This window comes from Suhomyces tanzawaensis, assembly GCF_001661415.1.
Source record: "Suhomyces tanzawaensis NRRL Y-17324 unplaced genomic scaffold CANTAscaffold_7, whole genome shotgun sequence".
NCBI lineage: Eukaryota > Fungi > Ascomycota > Pichiomycetes > Serinales > Debaryomycetaceae > Suhomyces > Suhomyces tanzawaensis.
In genome coordinates, this window is record NW_017963642.1 from 372,088 (window position 1) to 397,603 (window position 25,516).

At 39.7% G+C, this 25,516-nt stretch overlaps 11 protein-coding genes across 11 annotated transcripts; 5 read left to right on the forward strand and 6 right to left on the reverse strand.

Moving 5' to 3' along the window:
• Positions 1 to 11: 11 nt before the first annotated feature.
• On the reverse strand, positions 12 to 4,718 carry CANTADRAFT_56058 (uncharacterized protein; the record flags this gene model as incomplete). Its single annotated transcript, XM_020210539.1, has 1 exon — positions 12 to 4,718. One exon carries the CDS (start codon positions 4,716 to 4,718, stop codon positions 12 to 14), a length of 4,707 nt encoding a protein of 1,568 aa, XP_020062464.1.
• A 173-nt stretch (positions 4,719 to 4,891) lies between these two features.
• On the forward strand, positions 4,892 to 7,365 carry CANTADRAFT_27204 (uncharacterized protein). Its single transcript, XM_020208030.1, has one exon. The coding sequence runs from the start codon at positions 4,933 to 4,935 to the stop codon at positions 7,246 to 7,248; it is 2,316 nt and encodes a 771-aa protein (XP_020062465.1). The 5' UTR covers positions 4,892 to 4,932; the 3' UTR covers positions 7,249 to 7,365.
• Positions 7,366 to 7,494: 129 nt separating this feature from the next.
• NAM2 (leucine--tRNA ligase) lies at positions 7,495 to 10,281 on the reverse strand (the record flags this gene model as incomplete). The annotated part of the gene is made up of 1 exon (XM_020211865.1): positions 7,495 to 10,281. The coding sequence occupies one exon, from the start codon at positions 10,279 to 10,281 to the stop codon at positions 7,495 to 7,497; it is 2,787 nt and encodes a 928-aa protein (XP_020062466.1).
• Positions 10,282 to 10,472: 191 nt separating this feature from the next.
• Positions 10,473 to 12,710, reverse strand: CANTADRAFT_29373 (uncharacterized protein; the record flags this gene model as incomplete). The annotated part of the gene is made up of 1 exon (XM_020208281.1): positions 10,473 to 12,710. A coding segment is annotated over one exon (2,238 nt), but the record flags the coding sequence as incomplete, so codon positions are not given.
• An 873-nt stretch (positions 12,711 to 13,583) lies between these two features.
• On the reverse strand, positions 13,584 to 14,741 carry SKI8 (SKI complex subunit WD repeat protein; the record flags this gene model as incomplete). The annotated part of the gene is made up of 1 exon (XM_020210509.1): positions 13,584 to 14,741. One exon carries the CDS (start codon positions 14,739 to 14,741, stop codon positions 13,584 to 13,586), a length of 1,158 nt encoding a protein of 385 aa, XP_020062468.1.
• A 433-nt stretch (positions 14,742 to 15,174) lies between these two features.
• On the forward strand, positions 15,175 to 15,852 carry CANTADRAFT_23475 (uncharacterized protein; the record flags this gene model as incomplete). Its single annotated transcript, XM_020206971.1, has 1 exon — positions 15,175 to 15,852. The coding sequence occupies one exon, from the start codon at positions 15,175 to 15,177 to the stop codon at positions 15,850 to 15,852; it is 678 nt and encodes a 225-aa protein (XP_020062469.1).
• Positions 15,853 to 16,065: 213 nt separating this feature from the next.
• NUP82 (linker nucleoporin) lies at positions 16,066 to 18,670 on the forward strand. The gene has a single exon (XM_020208031.1). The coding sequence runs from the start codon at positions 16,077 to 16,079 to the stop codon at positions 18,621 to 18,623; it is 2,547 nt and encodes an 848-aa protein (XP_020062470.1). The 5' UTR covers positions 16,066 to 16,076; the 3' UTR covers positions 18,624 to 18,670.
• Positions 18,671 to 18,753: 83 nt separating this feature from the next.
• Positions 18,754 to 20,163, reverse strand: CANTADRAFT_27207 (U2 snRNP complex subunit). Its single transcript, XM_020208032.1, has one exon. It carries the CDS (start codon positions 19,897 to 19,899, stop codon positions 18,850 to 18,852), a length of 1,050 nt encoding a protein of 349 aa, XP_020062471.1. The 5' UTR covers positions 19,900 to 20,163; the 3' UTR covers positions 18,754 to 18,849.
• On the forward strand, positions 20,076 to 21,092 carry SNF4 (AMP-activated serine/threonine-protein kinase regulatory subunit; the record flags this gene model as incomplete). The annotated part of the gene is made up of 1 exon (XM_020210552.1): positions 20,076 to 21,092. One exon carries the CDS (start codon positions 20,076 to 20,078, stop codon positions 21,090 to 21,092), a length of 1,017 nt encoding a protein of 338 aa, XP_020062472.1.
• Positions 21,093 to 21,276: 184 nt separating this feature from the next.
• Positions 21,277 to 23,683, forward strand: OPT8 (Opt8p). Its single transcript, XM_020208368.1, has one exon. The coding sequence runs from the start codon at positions 21,367 to 21,369 to the stop codon at positions 23,437 to 23,439; it is 2,073 nt and encodes a 690-aa protein (XP_020062473.1). The 5' UTR covers positions 21,277 to 21,366; the 3' UTR covers positions 23,440 to 23,683.
• A 244-nt stretch (positions 23,684 to 23,927) lies between these two features.
• Positions 23,928 to 25,484, reverse strand: PBP2 (Pbp2p; the record flags this gene model as incomplete). Its single annotated transcript, XM_020210570.1, has 2 exons — positions 23,928 to 25,203; positions 25,303 to 25,484. 2 exons carry the CDS (start codon positions 25,482 to 25,484, stop codon positions 23,928 to 23,930), a joined length of 1,458 nt encoding a protein of 485 aa, XP_020062474.1.
• Between the last annotated feature and the right edge of the window lie 32 nt (positions 25,485 to 25,516).

A 25,516-nucleotide genomic window follows, 5' to 3' on the forward strand; every position in this document is an offset into this window, starting at 1 on the left:
CCTGTACAGACCTACTCTTCATTCATCGAGAACACCGCCCCCTCACCTCTGCCCATCTCATTTAAGATTAGGCCCTCATTTTTGCTGAACGCATCATCTGCATCATCCACATCGGCATCGTAATAAGATAGAGCTGGGTTCTTAAGACCAGTGACAAGGTGATCCCTGGCCACAACATCGATTTCTTTTACCAACTTGATCATGCTATTTTCACCGTAATTTACACCGTAAGATGCTGAAATTGGAATCACACCCTGCACCCATGCATCGATAATTCTTGCTCTTTGCTTTGTTCCTAGTCTTGATATTGGGAACTCACCCTTTTTGATAAATGCTACTATATCCACGATGATATGATGCTTCGAAAGGATAGTATTGACGATTAAAGGCACCAAGGATGAAAAAAAGCGGGACCGCTTCGATTCACAAACAACAATAGTATAATCAGAACATTTGAACACACATGATCCATTCTTGAAAATGTCAGAATGACATGATTCAATAGTATTTTCAATATCAATTGGGAAGTGATGTAAACCCATAGTTTCAAATGTGTCAGCAATCTTACCTAAGACAAATAATGGTTGAAAGGAAGTGTACTCCTCTTGTTCTTGCAGATTCGTTCCATAGTTCGAGCCATTCTTAGTAATAGAAATATGATGCAAGAAACCCAAATCTCCAGTCCTAAGATATGTTACGTTAGGATCACCATTTGCCACAACACCATGAAAGTTGGCCTGACTAAATCTGTCTACTGGCCCCTTAGGACCATTTGTGAAAGATGTCAAGTTTGCTTCTGAACAAACCCAAATTTCCCCAAACTCGCCTTCTTTGCATAGCTTCCTAGTTTCAGGATTTACGATCGCAATTTCTGTGCAAACAGGAACCATACCTGAATCCTGAATGTGTAAAGCATTGGGTACCTCCACTTGATTTACAACAGAAACATAGCCTTGCCTTAATGCAATAGGATCCAAATACAAGTCAACAGGTGCCACAGTCATGTAAGATCTAGTCGCTATCATTGGATTGAAACAGTGATTGTACACTGTGGACATCGAAGCTGCTCCGAGTTTAGTAGGTTGGAATACCCTAACGATCTTTCTCAATAGATCAATTTCAACCCTATTCTCAGTACTGATCATCATGTTTTTCAAGTTACTAAGGTTGAAACCCTTTGGAGTAAATTTGATTGCTGCATATTTCAACATTTGTTCTGTAACAAACACATCTTTGACTTTATATTTAGCCAAAGCCAAGAAGAACGCGAGCGGATTTTCAGCGAAATTCACAGGGGAACTTAAATAAGTGGTAGTTCCAAGGAATACACCTAACAAAGCAGCCTGGACAAACCCAATCCCAGAAGAATGACGAACACAACCCACGATAGAGGATTTGGAACTTAAATTGCAAGTTTCTTTGAAAACCTTACAAATGCCAAGTATATTTTTGTGACTCAATGTGGCACCAATTCTATAATGATCAGATGTGAAGCTTAACCAGATCAAGGCAATTGTACTCTCGTCTCTGAAGTTTACTGTAGCTTGATACTTTGCAATTTTGGAGTTCAACGACGCAACATTAGAGAGCTTAGTTAACTTACCAGTATTTTTAATTCTCAATGGTTTGGCCTTCTTGTTAATCACCTTTTTCAAAGCATCTGCAACTGGTCCATTCTTCAAAAACTTTTCAACTTCTTCATTCGCTAAGATATCACTTACATCAAAATCACGTATGACACCAACAAATGCTGGGAAATCCTCTCCAATTCTATTGGAATCAAATGGAAGCATGGGAATAGGAATGATTCCACACATTAAACATGCAAACAAAGCAATCACAAACTCCTCTGATAAAGAAAACATCAAAATAACATACTGTCCAGGCTTGATATATGCTTTTTCGATCATGTATTGACAGACAGCATAGACTCGTTGCTCGAACTTTTTCCAAGTCAAAGGTTTCGAACTGCCCTTACCGCTATTGTCAATGTTTTGATAGGCAATCGAGTCTCCACTACTGGCCACTCTGAACTTTAAAACATCAATTATTGTTTTAAAATCGGTCAAAGGAGCACCAGTCTTATCATCTATGGATTTTTCACGGTAGTCTACCGTAGATACCTGCTCAGGAAAACCTGCTAATGCAACATTCCTGAGTTCGGAAACATATGGTGACCAGATTCCTCCAATTACATCTTCACCATGAGGAATCATACTTATTGATTTCCGAACAAAAAATTTAACGAATTCTGCTCTTAAAGAACCTTCAAGGAACCTTTTCTTACACAACATGTTCGCAATCTCTCGTCCTCCACTTCTCATGATCTTAGGTAACGTATCACAATCAACAACAACAACACAATACAACCTCAAGAAATGTCTTTTGTACAATGTGTCGAAACATTTCTGAGCAATGGAGTTCAACTCAGGTTCATTCAATGGAACAGCTGAGTAGTTCACAGTACCTTCATTCTCGCCAGATTTAGCCCCGTTTCCATTAGAATCATTGTTACTTCCATCATCTAGTAATTTTCGTATCACTTCTGCCTCAACAATTGCAACAGGCAAATATTCGTTTCCAATGAACACATCAAAAATTGTACAATCGTATACTTGCCTGACTTCACTTGCTAAAGTAGCTAACAAATGCGAGGAGTAATGATACCTCAGGCCGTTTCCAATTATAAGCTCACGATTGAGCTGATTGTACAACTTTTGATCTATCCAACTCACTCTTTGTCTGATTCTGTCTTCATATAACCCCAAGACATATACTTTACCACCAAATGTGAACCCCAAGAGACCAGTCCGTAAGAAGTCCATTTCTAAGATTCCATGGGCATCACGACATTTGGCATGAAAAATCAGCTTGGATTCTTTTCTTAAACCGAAGAAACCTCCTGACAAGCATGGACTATCAATCCATATTTCACCTAATTCTCCTTTAGATACAATGATTGACAGCTCTGGATTAACTACCGCTAAAGTTGCATCTGGTAAGGGATATCCAAATGCATCAACTCTTAAAGTGTCGTGAGAAGGTTCGTCTGATGAAGATGGATTGGTATCAACCACTTTCACAATATTTCTTGACAAGGCCTCTTTATCAATTAGAACAGCCGAGAGATCATTCGATTCCTCTTCTTTTGGAGATAGATCTATCCCAAGCTTGTCTTTTCCACCAATCCAGTCCCTCAAAGAGATCACCATTCCACCATACTCACTTAAAGTTAACATGGGAATAATTGCATTCTCAGAATGCTGACATCCAAGGGGACGTAAATATCTTTGAGCAAGGATTTCTATAAATTCTCCATCAATTGTCAAAGCATTCACCAAAACCCATTTCACTGAGGAAAAGTCAACCCTTTGTGTTTTAGAAAAGTATCTTGTTGCATTAGGGGACTGTTGATAATCGTAAGTTACTCGTTTTAACCCGATGTAATCTGCTAATAATAAAGATGCCCGGCATTTGGATATAATGTTAGCATAAAGCCCTTGAATCTCCATGACTTTTTGAGGTGCCCATATAAGCAAATTTCCTGAGTAAACAGTGAATAAAACACCTAAAATAATTCCAATTGAAAATCTTATATCCAAAGTGGCCAAAAACACTTTTCTATTTCTTTTGAATTCTTTATGACTTCGTTGAAGCCCTCCTCCAGAATCAGGCATACTCAGCAATGTGACATTCAAGCAGTTCATTTGATGATGTATAGTTCGATGACTCAAAGCAATACCTCTTAATTCACCAACAGGGGACCTTGAGAATTCCACGTACGCTAGGTCTGCCTTACTTCCAGATTTAGAATTTTTACTGTGGTTTTGTTTGGAATTCCAATGGGACATCTCTGAGGATTTTGCTGAGCCAAATTCTGTCGTTTTCCACCGGATGACGTTTGAAGGCCAGCTTATGCGCAGGTTCTGAACACTAATCTTGTCAAGTTCCTTGGAAACAACATCCGAAAATAGAACCAACTTAGTGGAGGTCAATTGTATAATATCCAAAACTTCGTGCCATGATATATCCTGGTGGATTGGGATGGCAGTAACTCCTGCTAAAAAGCAACCGAATAATGCCACAGCAAACTCACCAACTTCTCCGTCTTTGTAAAGTAACACTACAGTATCCTTGTTTTTCAAGGACATTTTATGCTGGATCTCATATGCGACCTTAACTGCCTTGAAATAGAGCTTCTCCCAAGTAATAGAAGAAACTTCTTTTCCTTTTGTGTCTAAGACCATGAATGCGTGTTCTGTCTTGTATAGTCTGGCACGGTCAGCTAATATGCCAATCAAGTAGTCTGGATTTAACAAACTATCATTTGTCAATGTAGCTGCACGACGTGGGTGCAATGGCTTTTCTAACTGTGTTTCGTCTAACTGGATGTTTTCTTGTTGCTGTTGATGTAACCTGCTCACTGACTGCATGATCTCCTCTCTTCTGTTGATGTACGTCCATTGATCAATGCTTTTGTGCACTGTGAAATCATCTTCTAACTTTTGGAGTAAAATCACCATATCAGGAGGTATATCATGAGGAAAACTGGTTACAGCTGTTCCTGACGATACCACTCCCGATTGGGCCTCGATATTGGCACTCGAGGTTGGGTGCGGGTTGTTAGCCGAAACGTAACCCAAATCCTTATAAGGAATGGAGCCTGACATAGCTCTAGATCTACCCGAAACTTTTCCTGTAGATGACGTCGTGGCCATGCTTTTCAAGCGAGCTTTTGATGGTGAGTTACTATGGGGATTGGTGTTGCACCAGATTATAAATCGGTAATGTAGACTAATGTCGTTGCCGCAGTCATGCGACATCCTGCAAACATCCATCGAGGTATGCGACATTAGTTTTCTCAAAAAAATTTGACTGCAATTATCCTTACTTCAGTTGGCACGATAGAGAGGCCGTTTGATCCTACAGATAATGCTACAGTTTCACATACGAAGGAGCATAACCAAATTAAATAGACATGAGATCAACTTAGTTACCAGAAGGGGAATTTTTGTGGCAAATGATACCAAGAAGCTGAGACCTAGAAAGCGTGATGATAAGCGAAAATCCATTGATAAGTTCTTAGAACTAGACGGAAGTCGAAAACTTCGTCAAGAAGAAGCCAAGTACACTGATAGACTTAATGAGTTGAAAAATCTTACAAGAAGCGTGGCAACAATGATTAAGAAGAGAGAGAAGCAAGAAGCACAGCAAGAAAAGATAGACAGTATTCCATTGCCTTCCGAAATAAACAAAGACCAAGAGAGAGTGTTCAATGCATTAGGTATAACTGAATCCGGTGAGAAGGTCAACCATCTGTCATCTGCATTATTGGTCGAATCGGGTCCATCAAACGAAGATAGTGCTGCCGTGAAAATTTCCAAAACTTCCTTCATAGTTCCATCCGTACAAATTCCAGAGTCAATCAGCGAGAAATTAGGATTATCATTGAAGTATCTCATATCAAAAACAAATCAAAATTGGACAATGGTGCTCGAGCAACTTCGCTTGAGTGGTGGATTCAAAGATATACCCTTGGATGATGTGAGGTCCTTCATAAAAGTAATTCCACCAAAGCAGCTAAAAGAAAATTTATCAATAGTAGAACATTTCTTTGAGGAAGCAAATATTGTCAAAACTGCAAAATTAACGCACCTTATGATGAATGCAGTCAACTCTACTGCGCTGATTTCCAACAATGACTTACAGATCCTCGAAGATTACTGCACATACCTTAAGCAACGCTCTAGAAAAGGATCACTCTCAAGGGACACTTATACGATCATGATCCAGGCTTACGGAAAGAGTAACAACATGGCTGAAATTAATCGTTGTCTCGAAGAGATGAAAAGTCTCAAGTTACAAGTGTCCCCAGAAATCATTTCGAATATCCTCACCACATCTGTATATAAAGCTCGTGATCATAAACAAGCAGTGGAGATTTTTGATTCCATGAAATTCTTTAGTGAAAGCACTAAACCCTCGACAAAAGCTTATCAAGATATATTGGTTTCCTACGTTAACAATGATGATATTGAAAAAGCACTTGATCTCTATCAGGAAATGATAACAGATAGGGTACCACTTAACCAAAACATTATGGTGGCGCTTGCAAGAGGATGCAGTTCAAGACCAGAATTGAGAATTAAAGCGTGGGACTTCATGTTTGAGATTTACAATAACGGATGGACGCCAACTCTTCAATCCTTTGAGTATATGCTCTATTTGGCTTCAAGAGATGGTGATTTAGCATTGAGCAGAGCATTATACTTGAAACTCATCAAGAGTGACTCCACCACTGCAAAGTCTTTCTCATTTTTGATGTTGGCCTACTCCAAGAGTAGTATTAAGAATGATAAAGGATACGAACCTCCATTATTAAACTTCCATGAACAAGGAAGGATTTTCAGAAGAAATATATTGATGGATTCCAAATTCGAATCTCTTGAAACTGGAATTCCATTTTTACCTATCCAAGATCTCTTGACTAAGGATCAAATTCTAGCTGAATCCAGTGCCTTATGGGCGTACAACTTGCTTTATCATCTAGAATATATCAATAACGAGAGTACATGCACATATTTGAATATTGCTGCTGAGATCGGATCCGTCGATGACTTCATCGATAGATTCAATAACTCCACTTTTTTTGATAAGACAGGCTTGCCTGGCAAGAGAGTTGTTCAAGATGGTGAAGATGACACTCTCCAAAGTATTGAAATTATTGACCCTGAAGTCCCTGAATTAGCACAACTAGGGATTAAGACTGACAAACATAAAGCACCAATATTACAATCAATGGAGTTGGACAATTCTTTCAAGAAGGTCAAAGTGCCCCGGAGTCCACTCATGTATGTAATTGCATTGAAAGTAGCCGGAAAATCAAAGAACTATGATTTTGCACAAAGTATTTGGGTCGAGAGAGGTCAGTTCAGAAAAACTAGTCAGTTCAGAGATCTTGAGAGCTCAGAAAGAGATAGGTTAGATTTCCAATTTGCAAGCTCTATGATCTTGGCATTGACTAGGATGAATTTGTTGCAAGATGCTCTCTCCATATTGTTGAGTACGGAGTACCAGTTCAAGTGGACTTGGAAAGAGTTAACCCACTTGCACAAAGCAGCCGTTGAAATAGGTGATGATAGAATATGTAAGACGGTAAGGGGAGTTGCCAAGAGGGCTCAATTAAATTTCGCGGGTAAGATTAGAAGGAAAGATTTCAAGAGATATATGATGGAAAGAGGATTCTAGGGGATCATTCATAAAATAGCTGACAAAGTTATAGCATCAAATTGTAATTAGATTGTATATAGTGTATCATAGACCTATAAATAGCATCGGATAATTTTATGGATACGAGATAAGGACAGAGTTTCCGTAGGACTTCTATTTTATATAACTATGTACATGGTCGTCCTAAATTTCTATTTACAAACTCGGTATTATCAACAATCACGTTACTCTCCTCAATTTCGGGAAATAAATTAGAGTTGTTTATCATTTTGCAGTAACGACACTTATCATTCCTGGTTTGACAATCAACTTCTTTATACTGCTACCAAGGTACTCGGCAGTTTGGCCATGTTTTCTAATTTCTTGGACAATAAATTCATCGTTTGCTTCAATCAAATTCTTATTTCCCGTAAACAGTGCTCTGATTTTGCCATTAACAAAAACATTGAAATTGATGTTAGAAGTCTCTAACTTTTGAGCAACAGGATACTTCTCGAAAAAGATCGAGCGAGCTTCCTGGTTCAATTGCAACGAGATGTTCTCCCAGCATTCTTCAGATACACAAGGAGTGATAGGGCTCATGATGATCAAAAGCTTCTTGTACGAGTCCAATAAAAGTTCAGGATGCAAGAAGTGACCCGATTTGAGGGATGAAACAAGAACATTGGTTAGTTTCATTAAGTCTGAAATGATCGTGTTGAATGTGAGATCAACCTCAATCGAATTTGCAACTTTATTGACATATTCCAGAACCTCATTATACAACGCAAATTCGCTTTCATTGAATTTAATCGATTCATAATACTTTCCGTTCAAGGTAATATCTTTGGCTTCGGTCAAAGTCTCATTGGTAGGCCTTGCTATAGGGGAATTGTTGAACCCTTGTAAAATAGATTGACCCAAACTGATCACTTTGTGCAACCAACGATTAATTCCGAGTATCTGTTCCTCGTTCCAGTTTAAAACATCAGAGATTGGTGCTTGGAATAACATGTGGGCCCTAGTTGCATCAGCACCATATTTCTTTATACAAGTTCCTGGATCAGCACCATTATATTTAGATTTTGACATTTTTTCGAAAGTAATAACTGGTGTTTCACCAGACGGAATTATTTTAGGTTGATCTGGAGTAGATAAGTCCAACTCATCTGGTTTCAAGCATCTTCCATTGTGAGGGTCAGAGAAGGTCTTTCCGTGGACCATTCCTTGAGTAACCAATTGCCTTATAGGCTCATTTTTAAAATGCTGACCATCCCATAATCCAATCCTTCCTAAAAATTTGGAGATAAATCTTGAGTAAAGTAGATGTAAAATTGCATGTTCAACACCACCAATATACATATCAACCGGCATATTTTCCGTGGCTTTTGCTTTTGAGAATGGCATCTTAGTGTTTTGTGAGTCAAGATATCTAAAAAAATACCAAGATGAATCCATGAAGGTATCCATTGTGTCAGTGTCTCTTTTGGCAGGCCCTCCACAAGAAGGACATGAGGTATTGACAAATTCATCAAGGTTACTCAATGGGTTACCATTTTTAAACTTACTACTATCAAGCTTGGGTAACATTACAGGTAATTCTTCGTCTGGGACCGGAACAGTTCCACAACTATGACAATGAATCATAGGAATCGGGGCTCCCCAGTATCTTTGACGACTAATTAACCAATCCCTAAGTCTGAACTGAACCTTTTTGTTCCCAACTTTAGCATCTGTCAAAGCCTTGGTTATCAATGAGGCGGCCTCTTTGGTTGTCTTTCCATGGTAGATACCTAAACTTGTAAGTCCATTACTGAGAATAGAACCATCGTAAAGCTTACCATTCTTATCCGTATAAGCTTGTTCTAAGCTCAGAGTCTTGGCAACTGCGGGATTAGAGTCGCCCACAATTCTTTTAATTGGTTTAGAAGAATTGTGAAGGCTCCAGAACTCAAAATCCCGCTCATCGTGAGCGGGACATCCCATTACAGCACCCAGACCATACGATCCAATGACGTAAGGAGCTGCATAGACTGGGATATCAAACTCTTTCCTCACGTTGTTCTGGACGTCAATAGGAATAGAAGCCTTAATACTTGTAATAAGATACCCATTCTTGGACGAAAAGTCTGTCTCTTTGTTCTCCTCGATGAACATTGCAAGACCTTCGTCAAGTTCTGCTGCCTCTTTTACAATGGGATGATTCAAGGAGAGTGCTAAGAATTGAGCGACAAATAAAGTCTCTGGTCTTGAAGTGAAGACGGTAATATCATAGTTTGAATCGGTTGGGAACGTAATTTCCACTCCATGTGACTCGCCAATCCAATTTCTTTGCATCGCTTTGACTTTATTGGGCCATTGGTCCAAAACTTTCATATCTTGGTTCAAATCTTGGGCATACTTGGTGATTGCAATAAACCATTGTTCAAGGTTTCTTTTTTCAACGATGGCCCCACTTCTCCAAGATCTTCCTTCGGCGTCCACTTGCTCGTTCGCCAAGACTGTCATATCCACGGGATCCCAGTTAATTTCAGCTTCTTTACGATACACCAAGCCATGCTCATACAATAATAAGAAAATCTTTTGAGTCCACTTGTAATAATCTGGCGAGCAGGTTGAAATTTCCCTTTCCCAGTCAAAATCCGCCAACATTAAATTCATTTGCTCCTTCATTTTGGCTATGTTAGACTCTGTCCATACCGCAGGGTTGATACCTCTTTCAAAGGCAGCATTTTCTGCTGGTAAACCAAATGCATCCCAACCCATTGGGTGGATAACGTTGTAACCTTTAAGCCGTTTGAACCGTGAAATTACGTCACTGATGGTGTAAACACGCAAGTGACCCATGTGAAGCATACCTGAAGGGTATGGAAACATTGAAAGGCAGTAAAAGGATTCGGCATCTGGATCAACTAAATGTTTACTAGGATGAATAGAGTTGTTGGGGGAGGCCTCTCTCCATCTCTTCGTCCATTTCGCGTCCAATTCATTGAGCTCTACCTTGGAAGACTTTGAAACTTGCCGCAAGAGGCGGTGCCTCTGGGGGCTTATGATTTTCCCACGAGAGAACATGGTCAATCAATGGTAGAACTGAAAAGTTGGATGTTTGTTAATCTATATGCAGTGCGGTAATTTGTTTAAGAGGTTGGTAGCGCGCCACTAGTTATTTAGTTTCCTTTTCTTTAAATTCGGTACAGTTCTGAGGGGTTTTGAGCTGTGAAGCTATTTTACTATGATTGTGCGACCGATGGATGGGTTTCCAGACGCTGGTTTTGAAGAGTCTTTAACGAATTAAACATTAAGTCAGCCAAGCCTGTGAAACCCAAAGCATCTAATTCTCTCAATACCTTTAACTTCAAGTCATCATACGATACACTAAGCCACAGACTATCAGTATCGGTTTGCAACCTTAAAATGCTTTCCTTACTAACGGGACCTTGATGCCTGGTGGTCACTTCACTAGATTGATCTTCAAGCTTCCATACAATTTGAGCACTCAAATAGGCCCATGCTGGGTTGACAAACAAGTTCCCTATAGTAGATAATGTAATCATATTTGAATAATTGAAAACATGTAATGAACTGACATATGGTTGAAAGTCAGGATGTAAAAAGAATCCCCTGCTTGAAGACAGCAAATTATTTTCCTGATGAAGAGCTTTGTCACGCCAAAGAAAATTCACTATATCCATGATATAGCTGTTTTGTAGAGCTTTCATTTGATCTTTCTTGAAATAGTAAGACTTGGTATGAGCGATAAACCCACATAATTCTGAGATGAGAAATGGGTCCCCCTTGAACAACAATCTGTAAACTATCACCTTGGGTGGAACCACTGCATTGTCCGAAAAGTGTTCATTTAAAATGTCCAAATCAATAGATTTCACGAACTTGAAAATACTAATAATCATATACTCTGAACTTGAGCCGTATTCTTTGATATGATTTGTAAAGAAATCATACAAACTTGAAATGGTTTTATCAACAGTATCAAAAACAATTGGCCTATCAACTTCCCTGACAATCCAAATTTCGAACATTAATATCAATTGTTGGATAAATGTTAATAATAGGACATTCAATTTGTGTGTCAATAATTTATTTCTTGAATTTCGCTCAAATATTTCCAATGTGGGTTTCAAGAACAAATTGAGGCTATCGAAGCTTTTGATAGGCAAAAACCTTAAAAACTTCAATCTCTGATTTAAATTATTCAATTCCCTTTGTTGTGGTTCATTCAGAATAAGTATTGGGTTAAAATCAAACTGATATAATACTAATTCCTCGACCAGTGGAAGATCTAGTGTACCAGCACTGAACTTCATGAGGCTCTGAACTTCGTCACAAAGTTTTTCAAGCTCTGAACAAGTCAAGTTATCATCAATGAGACTGAGCTTAACATAATGGTCTAATTTCTTGTGGAGGTTAGAGCCAAAGCTTTTGTCGGCATTAATCTGTAAAATAACCATCAATTTCCGTAGTTTCGATAATGTGAATGAATCCTTAGATTGGAAAAGATCATTAATTTTTATGCTCCTTGCATCAGCTAAATTGGCAATCAAGTCCTGATTATTCCGAAGCTTGTACGCCGTACTTTGGTTAGCTTGTGTCGAAATATCGATATTATCAAACACAATAGTGGTTTCATTCTGAATTGGGGCTCTATTGAGTTTTCTTCTTTTTATTGTCTGTCCAAACTCCGAATATTCCTTTAAATTGTGGTTTAGCACTACGTTCAGCACAGTTGTGCTATCGACCCCATTTAACTTGTTCAAATACCCCGCATTAGGATACAGAAAAATATTAGGGGATACAGGGCCAATTTTAAGCGTATCAAAGATCAGATTTCGAGAGTAATCATGTAGGTTAATCTGAGGGTCCAAACTTTTGAAAAGGATTAACAATGCCCTTAAGTACTCATCTGTTGGAAATTTGACATACAAATCGACAACAAGCTGTATGTGCCATGCTTTGAAGGTTGGAACCAGGCGAATATTATGTTGGTTGTACAATGTTCTAAAATTCGAACTGCCACCCACAACACCAAGAAAAATTAAATTTGAGATGTATGGTCTCAGGTATTCATAAGATAAATAGTTGAAAAGAATTGGCAGCATCCGCTGTAATGTCTTAGAGGTAGCAGCACCAAATAAATGAATGGAGCAGATTAGCCACTCGAGTAACTTGATTTGTACTCCTTTAGACAACTTTTTCAGTTTCGTTTTACGGCCATTCTTGTGGTACACTTGGGGAATGCCTATCTGACTAACAATTTGATAAATGACCCCAACAGGCAATTGTGATGACTTTGATGGAACGAGTATCTCCTCAATAATATAACTTTGGTCTGCTGTCGATATCAAATTGGAGGTGATCAATTCTATTAATTCTTGGATGTCATTACTGTCAACTCCTACTTCTCTCACTAGAGGCGGTAACAGTTGTAGGATTGCTTGTCTATCAGCAGAATTTGTATTCTCTAAGTCAGATAACTGCTTTATTCGTTTGGATACTTTGTGCTTTAGCCTGGTAAAGCGCTCCTGCCCTTCTGACTCAGACATGATGGTGTTTAGAAAACATAAACAATCTTATTTAGATGGTGCGTCACGTGTAAAATTCGATTGAACTACCCTTATGCTTGGATACATAATATTCGATAAAACTTGTAGAAAACCCCAGTTAAATACTCCTTAATACTTCTTACGTCGCTTTCGACTAATGTATCCTGCGATGGGGAACTTGAATTAAACAGAAAAACCGTTACACCAAATTAGAGGGATGGGTGCAAACTGACCTGAAAGTTCGCAATACCAGAAGTCTAGTCCACAGTTCCATTGAGTGCATGCCAGTCAAGCATATGTATCAATTTGGAGAGCAGCAGTGAAATGATTATGTTTATTCTACTGAATTCGGGATCCATCAAGCTTCTGACCTCTTGGTAGCTTGTCCTTGTTTTGCAATTGTATCCAGTCAATTTGGGCTCAACCACCGAGTGGGCTGTTCTATACTTAAAGCTTTTTAATCCTTGTTTCTGAACCCATCCATTCAAGTAGTTCACTGCTCACGATTTAAATTTAAATCCCTTAGTTCCCCGATGAAAAATCAGGATCTACAAATCGATAATTGGTTTTACTTTGAGTCCATGAGGAAATTTGGGATATTTTTATTGTATGCTGAATAGATACCAGGGGATTTCGCATCACCCCCGATTGTATTTTGGACGGAACTCTATCCTGAATTTAGTCAACTTTCACAGTCGGCAATGGAATTAATTAAGTCTCGCCTTGTGCATGTTATTCTGAGCAAATAGGATTATTCCAGGACAATAAATGAAAGATTTTAATTAAAAATTAGCAATGTAATCCATTCTTAGTCTAGATACCACCCGCTTCCCTGTACCATCTAATACCTCTATCAAAACTAATTACACACAAACCTTCGTTAGTGTCCCCACCTGCACCTCCTCTAACCTTTTTCTTGATAAACTCAACTCCGCTTAATACTGTTTTATCGAACTCATCGTGTTCCGTATCCTCTAGGTCGCTAATTGAAACGGTAATAGTAGACTCCCTTTCTCTAGTATCTAAGTTCCAAACCCTGACACATTTATCAAATCCACAACTTGCCAAGTTTTTACCTTCTTCATCAAAACTCAATCCCATAATCCATCCTTCGTGGGCAAAGCCTCCAATAGTGCTTTTGGCTGAATGACTTGGGGTAGTTAAAGAGCCAATATTCTCTCCAAATTGAACGTCGTATAAAGTGATTGATCCTGAAGATTGGTTATCCCTAGCAATCGCCAATATTGTTCCTCCAGGAGAGAATCTTAAAACCCTAGGAATAGATCTGGAAGTCTTAGATTTATGGGAAATCTGTAAATCGGTGGAGTGAAAAGTGTAGACGGTTTTCAATGATAAAAGGTCGTACAACAAAACATCACCATTAGCATAACCAATGGCCACTTTTTTGTCAATCGTTTCTGACACAGCTATGGATGTAGGGAATGAAGAGGCGTTCGCATCCAAATCACCAAATTTTTCCAAGGTGATATCAACACTAACATCGTCTTCATGGGCTGCCACAGTGAATGAATACACTGTGGTTGTACCATCCGCCTTAGTACAGATGAAGTAGTCTTGCTTCGATTCAGGATCTTTATGAAACACAGGTGCCCAGGAATTGGTCACTGGCTTCACAGGTTCGAACGACTTTAAAGTGGATATGTCATCGTTAATGTAGTATTTGAAGACTACGCTTCCATCAAAGCTAGCAAAGGCCAAAAATACTATTCTTATGCTGGATGAGGGCAAATTGTTTTCATAGCTAGCCACATGGTGGACACCAAGTTCATTTATAAGTTCCTTATGAACAAACTGCTTTGGATCATGAACTTCATCTTGCTTGTTGTCCCAAAAGTTGGCGTATCCATCACTAGAGACAGTTATGGTGAATTTATTGACAATCGTCAAGTCTGTTATGTCCAGGGAGTGAGCCTGGGCAGCACTGACTGTAGATATATATTGTTTACCCATGTTGGAGAATAAAGTTGGTGTATGATCGTTTGATCAATGTGGGCATCACGTGTGAACTGTCCTCGCAAGCCAAAATGGTACTGGTAACAAAATTTACGAAAGAAGGGGGGGTCAACCATTAATGTGGTCGGATATGACTTTACCTTCGATTCGACCAGCAGCTAATGGACTTTCCATCTTAGGCGTTTTGCCTGAGCCGATCAGGTTTTCTAAACTGATAGTAAGCGAAATATTACACAAAAGGGAGAAGTTGGTTTCATGGATGTAGTTAAGGTAAACTCCACAGAATACATGAAAGACCTTCCCACACTTTGAATTGTAGTTTCGTGCTCTTAAATTTCCGAATAGTGATGTTGATGCTCTGATAGATTTCAGACCGATTTTCCGTAAAGTTGCGAAAATTGCAAAATTACTTCTTACGTTTACAAACACAATGAGCTATAGTAGCCGGGGATTTAAATTTGCAAGACCACTAAGTTCCAGCTTCGGAAAGAAGAAACAGCTAAATACAAAGTATTCCACATCTTCTGAAGGTAGAACACTTCCTCATGCAAATATTGTGGGTGTTCACAATTGTTTGGGTGCAATTCGGCACAAAGCCCCACAAAAATCCTTCGAGGAGGACACATGGAAATTATCCGGCAAACAACCTAGAAAAACATCTAGAGACAACGGTTTTTTCGATACTATTCGAAGAGGTGCTAAAGTCGAAACAAAATTCTTGAAGTTTTTTGCACCCCGCCCAACTGTTGGGATACGGCCAGAATCAGCAACCTTAAGGGTAATAGACAGCCCCACGTTTGGAATAAACCTAGAAACGCAGGAAAGGCAGCCCTCCGAAATTTCATCCTTTGACATCGGTGCTTGCCATCAGCGTTGCAATGCTCCGTACCATTCTGTCCTTCCGCGACACGAATCTCTCAGAAATAGAGTGCTGAGAAGCATAAAGAGAAGGTTTGTGAATTTGAAGAGGAGTAAAGGTAAGGAAGTCGAAATGGAGAGGCAGTTACAGTTACGCAAAATACAGCAGGAGTACCCATTTGGTGCGTACAAGTATCAAACTCGTACAAGCAGACCTATCGAAACTCACGAACAAGAATTTAAATTCTAATGCCACAAAACCCGAGAGCTGTCACGAAAATGAAATAATTCTAGCTCGAGGACGGTGTTTTGTACTTCATCAACGAGGCTATTCAACTCCGTTTGGTTACAAGAAGCTTGAAGCTCTCCTGTCATACCGGAATTTCGCGCACCTACTCCCCAACCGGTTTCCTGCACGAACAATCGCATCTAGAACTCCTTTCGTTGGGCTACAAATAGGTATCATCCTTAAACATGACGAAGCCGACAAGAGATCCGATCCCGGTCAAGAGCTTCCAGTCTCAGATCACGGATCAAACTATTTTCAAAACTTACATTGGCTTCAGCTTGCCCACCGAGCTTTCTCCGTTATTTCCAGCGCAAAAAGTCGTCACCACCACTGATGGCCATGTTTACTATGCCAATTACAACATAGTGAGACATTGCGTGATATCTCCCACCAGCACGGCCTTCAGGACCTTGAATTTCACCACCGACTTCGAGATTCACGCAATGTACCTCAATGCTCTGGAAACATTATTGGCCTTGGTAGGGGATACAAAAGTAACAGTGGTGGAAATTCCCGGTGCTGTTGACGATGTACATAAAACCCAAATTTCAGGGAAGCACTACAACATCGGTAACTTGAAGGGAAGAATTGTCAAAGTTTTGTGGCAAACTATTGTTGCAAAAGATTGTCTGTTGGTCATATTGACCGACTATTCAGTGATCAGAAGCTTTGACCTCTCATTGTCAGCCTCTTTCCCTCAATTGGAAATCGATTTGAAGGCTCAACCCGAATTTGAACACCAAAATGCAACCTCTATTTCATTTGGTTCTTCGGTCAACGTGCAAGGCTCGTTGACTTTATATGTATCATCGGAGAAAGAAGTTTATGCATTTTACCCATTTTTAGCTCCAACTTCAAGATTGGCATGCTCAATGGAGGGTTTAGATTATGCACTTGATGAAACCAAAGCTATTATAGAGACTATAGAGAGTCGGTTTTCTTTCCAATCCATCACCGATTCTATTTCCAGTCCATTGACCTTACTAGCAATCTCACAATACGAATTCTTCTTGCATTTGAGAAATCAATTTGAGACTGGTGTTCCCTTACAGACAGAGAATAGAAAATTGAAGGCTTTCTCTACATTCAACTTGAAACGGTTGACTCATTCATTACATTCCGATTACAAACCAAAGTTGCAAGGTCCCTTGAGTGCAAACGATGGAGAATCATTAATTGATATCCAAAGTATGTATTCGAACAAGAATTTCACCACTGTAGTTGCTCTTGCTTCAAAATTTGGAGAAGCACATTTACAATACTACGCCCAATTGAAGCCGTTGATAATGAAGTTGAATTGTCCTTCTACTGAGACACCCGCTGAACCAATTGCTGCTAAATTAGAAGCAGAATCAAATGCAAAGAAGCAAGTTCCTAAGAAGAGTGACGCTTATGTAAAACCAAGCAAAGGGTTCGGTTTCATTGCATTCTCAGATGATGAGGATGATGTTACTGATACTGTTGATAATTTTGGTACATTGTCGTTGACTAAAGTCAAAGTGGACAATGACCGTGCTCAACGAGAAAAGGAATTCGAGAAAGAGGAATTTAATTCACTTACACTTTTAGAGTTTGTTGCTTTAGATTACCAATTTCCAACTATTACTTCAAGGAATGACTTTGCCTTATTGAATTATTCTGAGGAGGGTAAGAGACTCTTCTTGAAAGCAAAGGATGACGGTCATGTTATAAAAGCGGATGATTTCTTATCTGACTTAAGCAACTCATTGATATCAGATACATCTGAGTCTGATCCTAACAATTTCAGCCCAATACAGTATACTCATATCAAAATCTCACGTTTCAGTGCGTTATCTTGTGCTGTGAATCCTTTGCTCGATAATGATGTTTCCGAATATTTGATTGTCCTCAGCGATTCATTGATAGATAACTTGAAGGTCTATGAACTTAAGTTGAAGACAGAACAGAAGGATGTCCTTTCAGAGCCTACTATTGTGACCAAGCCTTCAAAAGAACCTTCAGTGAGCACTGGTGCCTACTCACGTAACAGTGATACTATTTCCGGTGAATTACGTTTGCAACTGCAGGAATTGGGCAATTTTGACGAAAAGGCTCTATCTACGAATATCAATTCAGAGGTTCTCTCCAAAAGTATCGGTGAAACGACTGATGATCTTTCAAGAGTTCACTTAGTTTCTACACAGGCCTTAAACCAACTAGCCAACCTAGCTGCATTGGTTGCCAAGTCACTGTTCAATGCAACACAGAAGATTGATGAATTACAGTTGTATGTTAATATGTTGAGAAATATCTCAGAGAAAGTTAAATCACCAGAACAACTTGAACATTTAACTAAAAAGGCTCAAAATATCGCAAAAAAGCAAGAAGAGTTGGAAAAGAGACAAACTCAAGTCAAATCAAGGCTTTCCATTCGTATCTTGCAATTAAAAAAGAAGCAGTCCTTACCATTGTCGAGAACAGAAAAGGCTTGGTTTAAGGAAATTAATGCATTGAATGCAATGATGAAGAAAGAAGTCGATGGCACAGAACAGGAATCCTTACCAGCAAAGATCGAATCCTACAAAGCCCAAGTACGTGCCTTGGTCAATCCATCATTAAGTGATAAAAACGTCTTTTCTGCGCTGGAGGAGTTGAAGCAAAGAGAATTGGCTCAAGTAGTCGCGAGATTGAAGGTGATCTTGAAACAAGATTCAGAGCAGCTCAATCGAGTGAATACTCAATTGCAGGAATTGCCATTGCAACAATATTGAGAGGAATAATAAATAGATTTTAAGTTGATGAACTGAATGTAATTCAATCAACTGTAGATATGTACTTCAATTTAATGGATTTTTTTGCAAGATGGTGTCATTTCCGAAAGGAACGAGACAACATTTATTACCTCCATTAATACTTTTCTCATGATCGAGTAGTGGAAATCTATAAAATACGATTTAGTAAGCTTTGACCTCCGTTACAGTATTTCAACGTGCTACTTTATGATTTAGAACCTTCGACATGAACTTCTAATTTTATCCCATCAAAATATCTTCCATTGAACTTTTCTATGCAAATTCTACTCAGCTCAATCTTTCCGAATTTTATTTTTACCCTACCGTTCTCTTCAAAGGATATTTTGGTAATATCGTTTCCTATTCCCAACTTGTTACACTCCTCTTGTATATCTTCTTTGATATCCATTTCAAGCATGGGATCCTTATTGTATTCGTCTTCTCGGAACATTTGATCGATCACAACAATTTTGTCCAAGATCTTACGTTTTGCTTCATTAAAACGTTCAAGCTTCGAGGCTTCATCAAGATCTTCATCCCAGTTGGTAACTTTTGCTTTCAACTTGTCATTAGTTTGTTTAATGCGCTTCTTTTCTTCTTCCGATAATGGTTTCTTTTCCTTCAGTTTTTCTGAATTAAATTGAGCAGCTTCTACTCGTATTCTTTCTTTGTCGGTCTGCCTTAATAATGAATCATCAAGCATTTCTATGGAAAGGGGAACACTCTCCTTATTCAAATATATAATTAATGCTTCTCTCTTAAACTTTTCGTCTTCGTATTGCAATTTTATTCTTGCTTTCCCAGTATTGTAATCCTCCGATAACAAGCCATACTTACCGAAGGTGGTAGCTAGTTCCTCTTCTGTAACATCTTCTGGCAAGTTGGTAACATAGACGGCTGTGGAGTCTGTATTTTTCTTCAAGTTTTCCAACCTTTCACTCTTGAGCTTTGCTATTTCGGCCTTAATTCTCATTGACCTCTCTTTCTTGAGACGTTTCAATTCTAGCTTGTTCTGCTCCTCCTCCTCATCTATGGCTGCTTCATCTCTAGAACGCTTATTGGGTAATATCTTTAGCGTCCATTGTTGTGAATCAAAATTGTACTCATATTCATTAGTGGTATCGCCTTCAGTGAGTTCAAAAAGCCACTTCTTGGAGTTTTGATCATAGAAGACTCTCTCATCGATACTTTTGATGAGTTCTGGATTCTTTTCCAAAGCATCAGCAGTTGGTGGCGGACCAGGAAATGATGACATCTAGATAGTTCGAAGGTTTATAGGAGTCCTTGTGTACAGATTATGGGGTTAAGTTGCTAGTCTTGTGGTGATGGCATGTAGAGACTCCAGGATTTTGCGACATTGTCGCACCTTCTTGTCCAATTTGTCCGTGCACTTCAAGTTAACCCACACATCGTTCATCATAAATCAATAAAATGGCCGAACTCACCAATACGAGGCCATCTTCAGCTAGCCCTAATGATTACATATTGAGTTTGACACCAGAGCAAATCGAACATGATCAAAAGATAGGTGTGAAAGCCATTCGTTTGTTCTTACAAAGTAAAACATCATACGACGTGTTACCAGTCAGTTATAGATTGGTAGTGTTGGACACCTCCCTCTTGGTAAAGAAATCGTTGAATATATTATTGCAGAACAACATCGTCAGTGCTCCTTTGTGGAATAACCAGAATCTGAGATTCGCTGGGTTGTTGACGCTGTCAGACTTCATCAATGTTATTCAGTACTACTTCCAGTTTCCCGAGAAGTTTGAGTTGGTGGACCAACTCACCTTGGACGGATTAAGGGACATCGAGAAGGCCATCGGAGTGGATCCTATTGAAACCGCATACATCCATCCATTTAAGTCACTTTACGAAGCATGTGTCAAGATGCTCGACTCCAAAGCCAGGAGAATCCCATTGATTGACCAGGATGAAAAGACCCACCGTGAGATTGTTGTGTCAGTATTAACACAATATCGTATCCTCAAGTTCGTCGCCTTGAACTGCAAAGAGACCAAGATGTTGTTGAAACCAATAAAGGATCTCCAAGGCTTGGGAACCATCAAAGACATATCTACATGTACCATGAACACGCCGGTGATCGAGGTCATTCACCTCTTGGCACACAAGTCGGTGTCTTCGGTGCCGATTGTGGATGACCAAGGCAAGCTCATCAATGTCTACGAAGCCGTCGACGTGTTGGCGTTGGTCAAGGGTGGCATGTACACCGACTTAGACTTGAGTGTGGGAGATGCGCTCTTGAGAAGACCAGAAGACTTTGAAGGTGTGCACACCTGTACCTTGAACGACAGATTAAGTACTATCATGGATACTATTAGAAAGTCCCGCTTGCACCGGTTGTTTGTGGTTGATGACGAAGGTAAGTTGGTTTCGGTGATCACCTTGAGTGATATTTTGAATTATATACTCTTTGGTGAGGATTAGGCGCCTGGTAGGCATTCTGGCCTCCTAGGCCGTCTAACGTCCATCATTACAGCAATACATGTGCGGGCAATAGCTAGTAGGTACTCCAGACACGCGGCGCGATTGTTCCAAATTAGGCATCGAATCCCGTGGTGATTAGATCTATAGAATTACTAATACAAATCTATATACGGCGAATAGTTCCTTCACCATTCGGAGTTCAAGTGGGAGAATAGGAACTACTCAAAAGTCGGAGGCTTTTTAACACCACCTCGAGGCACACTCAGCACATACTATGGCCAGCTCCAGCACCCAGCAAGACCACCAGGCCGCCATTAGTAATGTGGTTTCCATATATTCCCACAAGATTGGCTTGCCCCAAGTGACATTGAGAGCCACGTTTATCGGCCTTCTTATTGGTACGGTAGTGTTAGTCTCGAACTTCCAGTTCGGTTTGCAAACCGGCTGGGTGTCCATGATGTCGTTACCATCGGCGTTGCTTGGCTTTGCTCTCTTCAAGTTGACTCCCTGGGCCGATGACTTCACTGACGTCGAAAATGTCTACGTCCAAAGCGTTGCTGTTGCTGTGGGAACCGGACCCTTGGCTTACGGACTTATTGGTATCATTCCGGCCATCGAGAAGTTCTTGACTCCAGAAGAATCAGGTATTGGCCGTGCCATCAAATTTTCTCTTAATGAGTTGATCTTATGGTCGCTCGGCCTAGGCCTTTTTGGTGTGTTCTTTGCTATCCCTTTAAGAAACCAAGTCATTATTAAAGAAAAGCTTCCGTTTCCATCAGGAAGTGCTACTGCAACCTTGATATCTGTTTTACACGGAACTGAAATCTACAACGAAGAGCATGATGACAAATCGAGAGACCCATCAACAATTCAACCAAAAAAAATATCGCCAGCTCCTGCAGTGAGCCCAGCAGTCAATGACACTTATTCTTCCAATGTCAGTACGTTGGTCAAGACATTTTTGGTTTCTGCTTCATACACTCTTTTATCGTACTTCTTCCCGATCTTAAAGAAGTTGCCTATATTTGGTAACATCGCTTCTTCCAAATATAAATGGAACTTCGAGCCATCGCCAGCATACATTGGTCAAGGTATCATCATGGGCTTGCCCACAGTCTCCTATATGCTCTTTGGTGCCTTGGTTGGTTGGGGTATTTTGGCACCATTTTCCAAACATGTTGGATGGGCACCAGGACCAATCGATGACTTTAAAAATGGTGGCCAGGGTTGGATTTTATGGCTTAGTTTGAGTGTAATGATCAGTGACTCCTTAGTCTCTTTCACCATCGTTACATACAAGTCTATCCATAATGGTATTATCTTGATGAAGAAGAATAGAGAACGTGAGATTTATGATAGTCTTAGCTTGGAAGAGCCATTGTTAGTCGACTCGGACTCCACCTATGATCCTGAGTTGGGGCAGCCAAGACTTCCAAGACCCTCTGTATCGTCGGAAAGAGACAAGGTCGAAAAAGTCCATTTGGTGAGTAACAAGGTGGCTATTTTCGGAGTGATTTTGTCCTCGTTGCTTTGCGTTGTGGCTATCAAACTCGTTTTTGGACCTTTGGTCCCATTGTACGCAACTTTTGTTGCAATTATTTTGGCTTTAATGTTCTCAATATTGGGGGTTAGAGCTTTGGGTGAGACCGATTTGAATCCCGTTAGTGGTATTGGCAAGTTGTCACAATTGATTTTCGCTCTTGTTGTTCCTGCGTCAAATCCTTCCAGAATCTTAATCAATTTAATTGCGGGAGGAATTGCGGAAGCAGGTGCCCAGCAAGCTGGTGATTTGATGCAAGACTTGAAAACCGGACATTTAATTGGAGCATCTCCTCGTGCACAGTTTACTGCTCAAATAATAGGTACTGTCTATTCAGTATTCTTGAGTAGTATCATGTACAAGGTCTATAACGCTGTATATGAGATTCCGGGTTCAATGTTTAGAATTCCTACAGCGATCATTTGGATTGATTGCTCAAGATTGGTTACTGGTGCAGGGTTACCACCATATGCTTTTCAGTTCTCTATTGTGTCAGGTTTAATTTTTGGTATGATATCCATTATTAAGAATGTTACTCCAAAGACTTCGAAGTATCACAAATGGTTAGTATACTTACCAAATGGTGTTGCGGTGGGTATCGGTATTTACAACAGCCCCAATTTCACTCTTGCCAGATTCGTCGGTGGCGTAATTGCATACTGGTGGGTCAACTATAAGGGAAAGAGCACTGATGGAGGGGTCAACAAGATTGGTATGATTATATTCAGTAGTGGTTTAGTTTTGGGTGAAGGGTTGTTGAGTGCAGTTACCATGATTTTGACGTCATTAGGGGTACAACATTTTTAGACTTCTGCATTTCTACATGAGGTTCATTATGAAGGTTTTTCAAACACTTACTTTAGCATTTCAATCAACATACAAATTTTATAGATTACGGAATAAGTCCATAATGACCTAGCACATTTCAATAGAAGTTTTTAAGTATTAAGTATTTATTATGAGTAATTTTTACCACCACGATATCCTAACCTGGAATCCGTGAGTGACCGATAGGACCATGACATAAACAAAGAACGAGAGTTTAGAATACAGAAAAACAAAACCCAAAACGATAGAAATATTCCCATTTCAAGTAGTACATACTCTATAGAAGAAACCATACTGGATTGTGAAGAAAAAGCAAAACCAGCATGGAAAGAACACTAAGTAGTATGTAAAACAATTAAAAGCAAAAGCAAAGTCCAACAACCATACAAATACAAAAAACTTTCAGAACACAGAGAGAACAACGGTCGTAAAATCTTAAAGTACTCATCAATGCATACCGTGACGGTCTATTGATGGGCATTTCTTTCTTTGTCAGCAATTATTCTTTGATTAATCAAAAAGATTGCCATTTGAATCGAATTCATTGAGCCCGTTAAAGTCAACTTTCTTATGTTTGTAAGACCTTTACCTCCACCCAACATAATAGATTGACCCTTGTCAGGTTCGATTTTCACATAAGTGCATGCACTCTTTTCCCTGATTTGTTTTATATTGTTACCACCTTTACCAATCACTGATCCTATGTTCATATTTGCGACAAATATGTCTTGATTAAACTTATCTCCATTTTGGCCTGCTGGAACAGGTGGGTGTGTGATAACATCACCTATGATATTGTTTCCATGCTCATCGGTGTATGAATTCTGAGGTGGAGGGACTGCCATAGGAGGTGCAGGACCTGGCATTACACCATAGTGCTGTTGTGGGTGTGTGGCAGGTTGGAACATCATTTGGAAATTATAAGGTTTCTGTTGACCGTATTGATTTGGTTTCACTTGATTGTAATTCATTCCTATGGAAGGGTCTTTGATATCTTGCATGGTAAGTGGATTGGTTCCACCAGCACCCCCCATTACCATCATAGAAGGATTGGGCATCATGGACATATTCATCACATTATTGTTCATGGTGTTTTGGTAATTTGCTGTGTTGTAATATATGATCTTACTCTTCTTGAGAGTGTCTTTGTGTTCTATCAACACCTGCGAGATGTAGTAGATTGCAATATGAATGGCATCACCAACACCTGTTATAGATAATATTCTGTCAGTAGAATATGGCAACGGTTGTTCTGCTGCCTTCAATTTCGCAGCTGAATTCTCTTCAATCTCTCTGAATTTTATACCCTGTTTTCCGATTATGAAGCCAATCATGGGATGTGGAACCAAAATTTTCAAGTTGTATTGTCTGCTCATAATGGATGCAGGTTCATCTTCCGGTTCTTCCAAAATTGTTCTAGTAATTAGACCAAATGCCCTGGCCACATTCTCTGCTGGCCCTCTAACCAGGATGATTCTTTCTGGAACATTTTTCAAGTTCTCACTGACATTCATTCTGACATTAGCTTTTTCTCTGATATGATTAATGGTCTCACCTTTTTTACCCACAATGCAACTGGCTTCCTTAACAGGACAGTACATTCGTAACAGCACGTAAGTAGGATCATTTTCTCTCTCCCTGTGGTTGGAAATAGGTTTAGAGGGTCCCTGGTTTCTTTCGTCTTCTGGGTCATTGGAGGGCCCTTGAGGGACTGCTGCGTGTGCTTGTAGCGAGTTCTCATTTCTATTGGAGCCGTTTTCCTCAGCAGGCTGGTACGCTGGCTCATTCTGTTCAGTAGGACTCTCGTCAATGGTAGGTGGCTCCTGTTCTGGTTCATTGCACTCGGTCTGCTCTGGTTTAATATCTTGGTCTTCCTCTCCTGTGCCAATTGCGGGAGCGGTCTGCGCTTTTTCTTCTTGTTGCTCAGTCAAGGCCAATTGTTCACTGTCCAATGCAACTCTCTTGTTCAACTGGTCTATACCAGCCGAGTCGAGCTCTTCATTCTTTCTCTTATTACTTGACATTATCTAGTACGGTGATGGGGTAGCAGAGTGTT

What these genes read in the sequence shown, in the direction of transcription:
- CANTADRAFT_27204 (XM_020208030.1), top strand. Translation starts at nt 4,933, where the DNA reads ATGCTACAGTTTCACATACGAAGGAGCATAACCAAATTAAATAGACAT.
- NUP82 (XM_020208031.1), top strand. Translation starts at nt 16,077, where the DNA reads ATGACGAAGCCGACAAGAGATCCGATCCCGGTCAAGAGCTTCCAGTCT.
- CANTADRAFT_27207 (XM_020208032.1), bottom strand. Translation starts at nt 19,899, where the DNA reads ATGTCATCATTTCCTGGTCCGCCACCAACTGCTGATGCTTTGGAAAAG.
- OPT8 (XM_020208368.1), top strand. Translation starts at nt 21,367, where the DNA reads ATGGCCAGCTCCAGCACCCAGCAAGACCACCAGGCCGCCATTAGTAAT.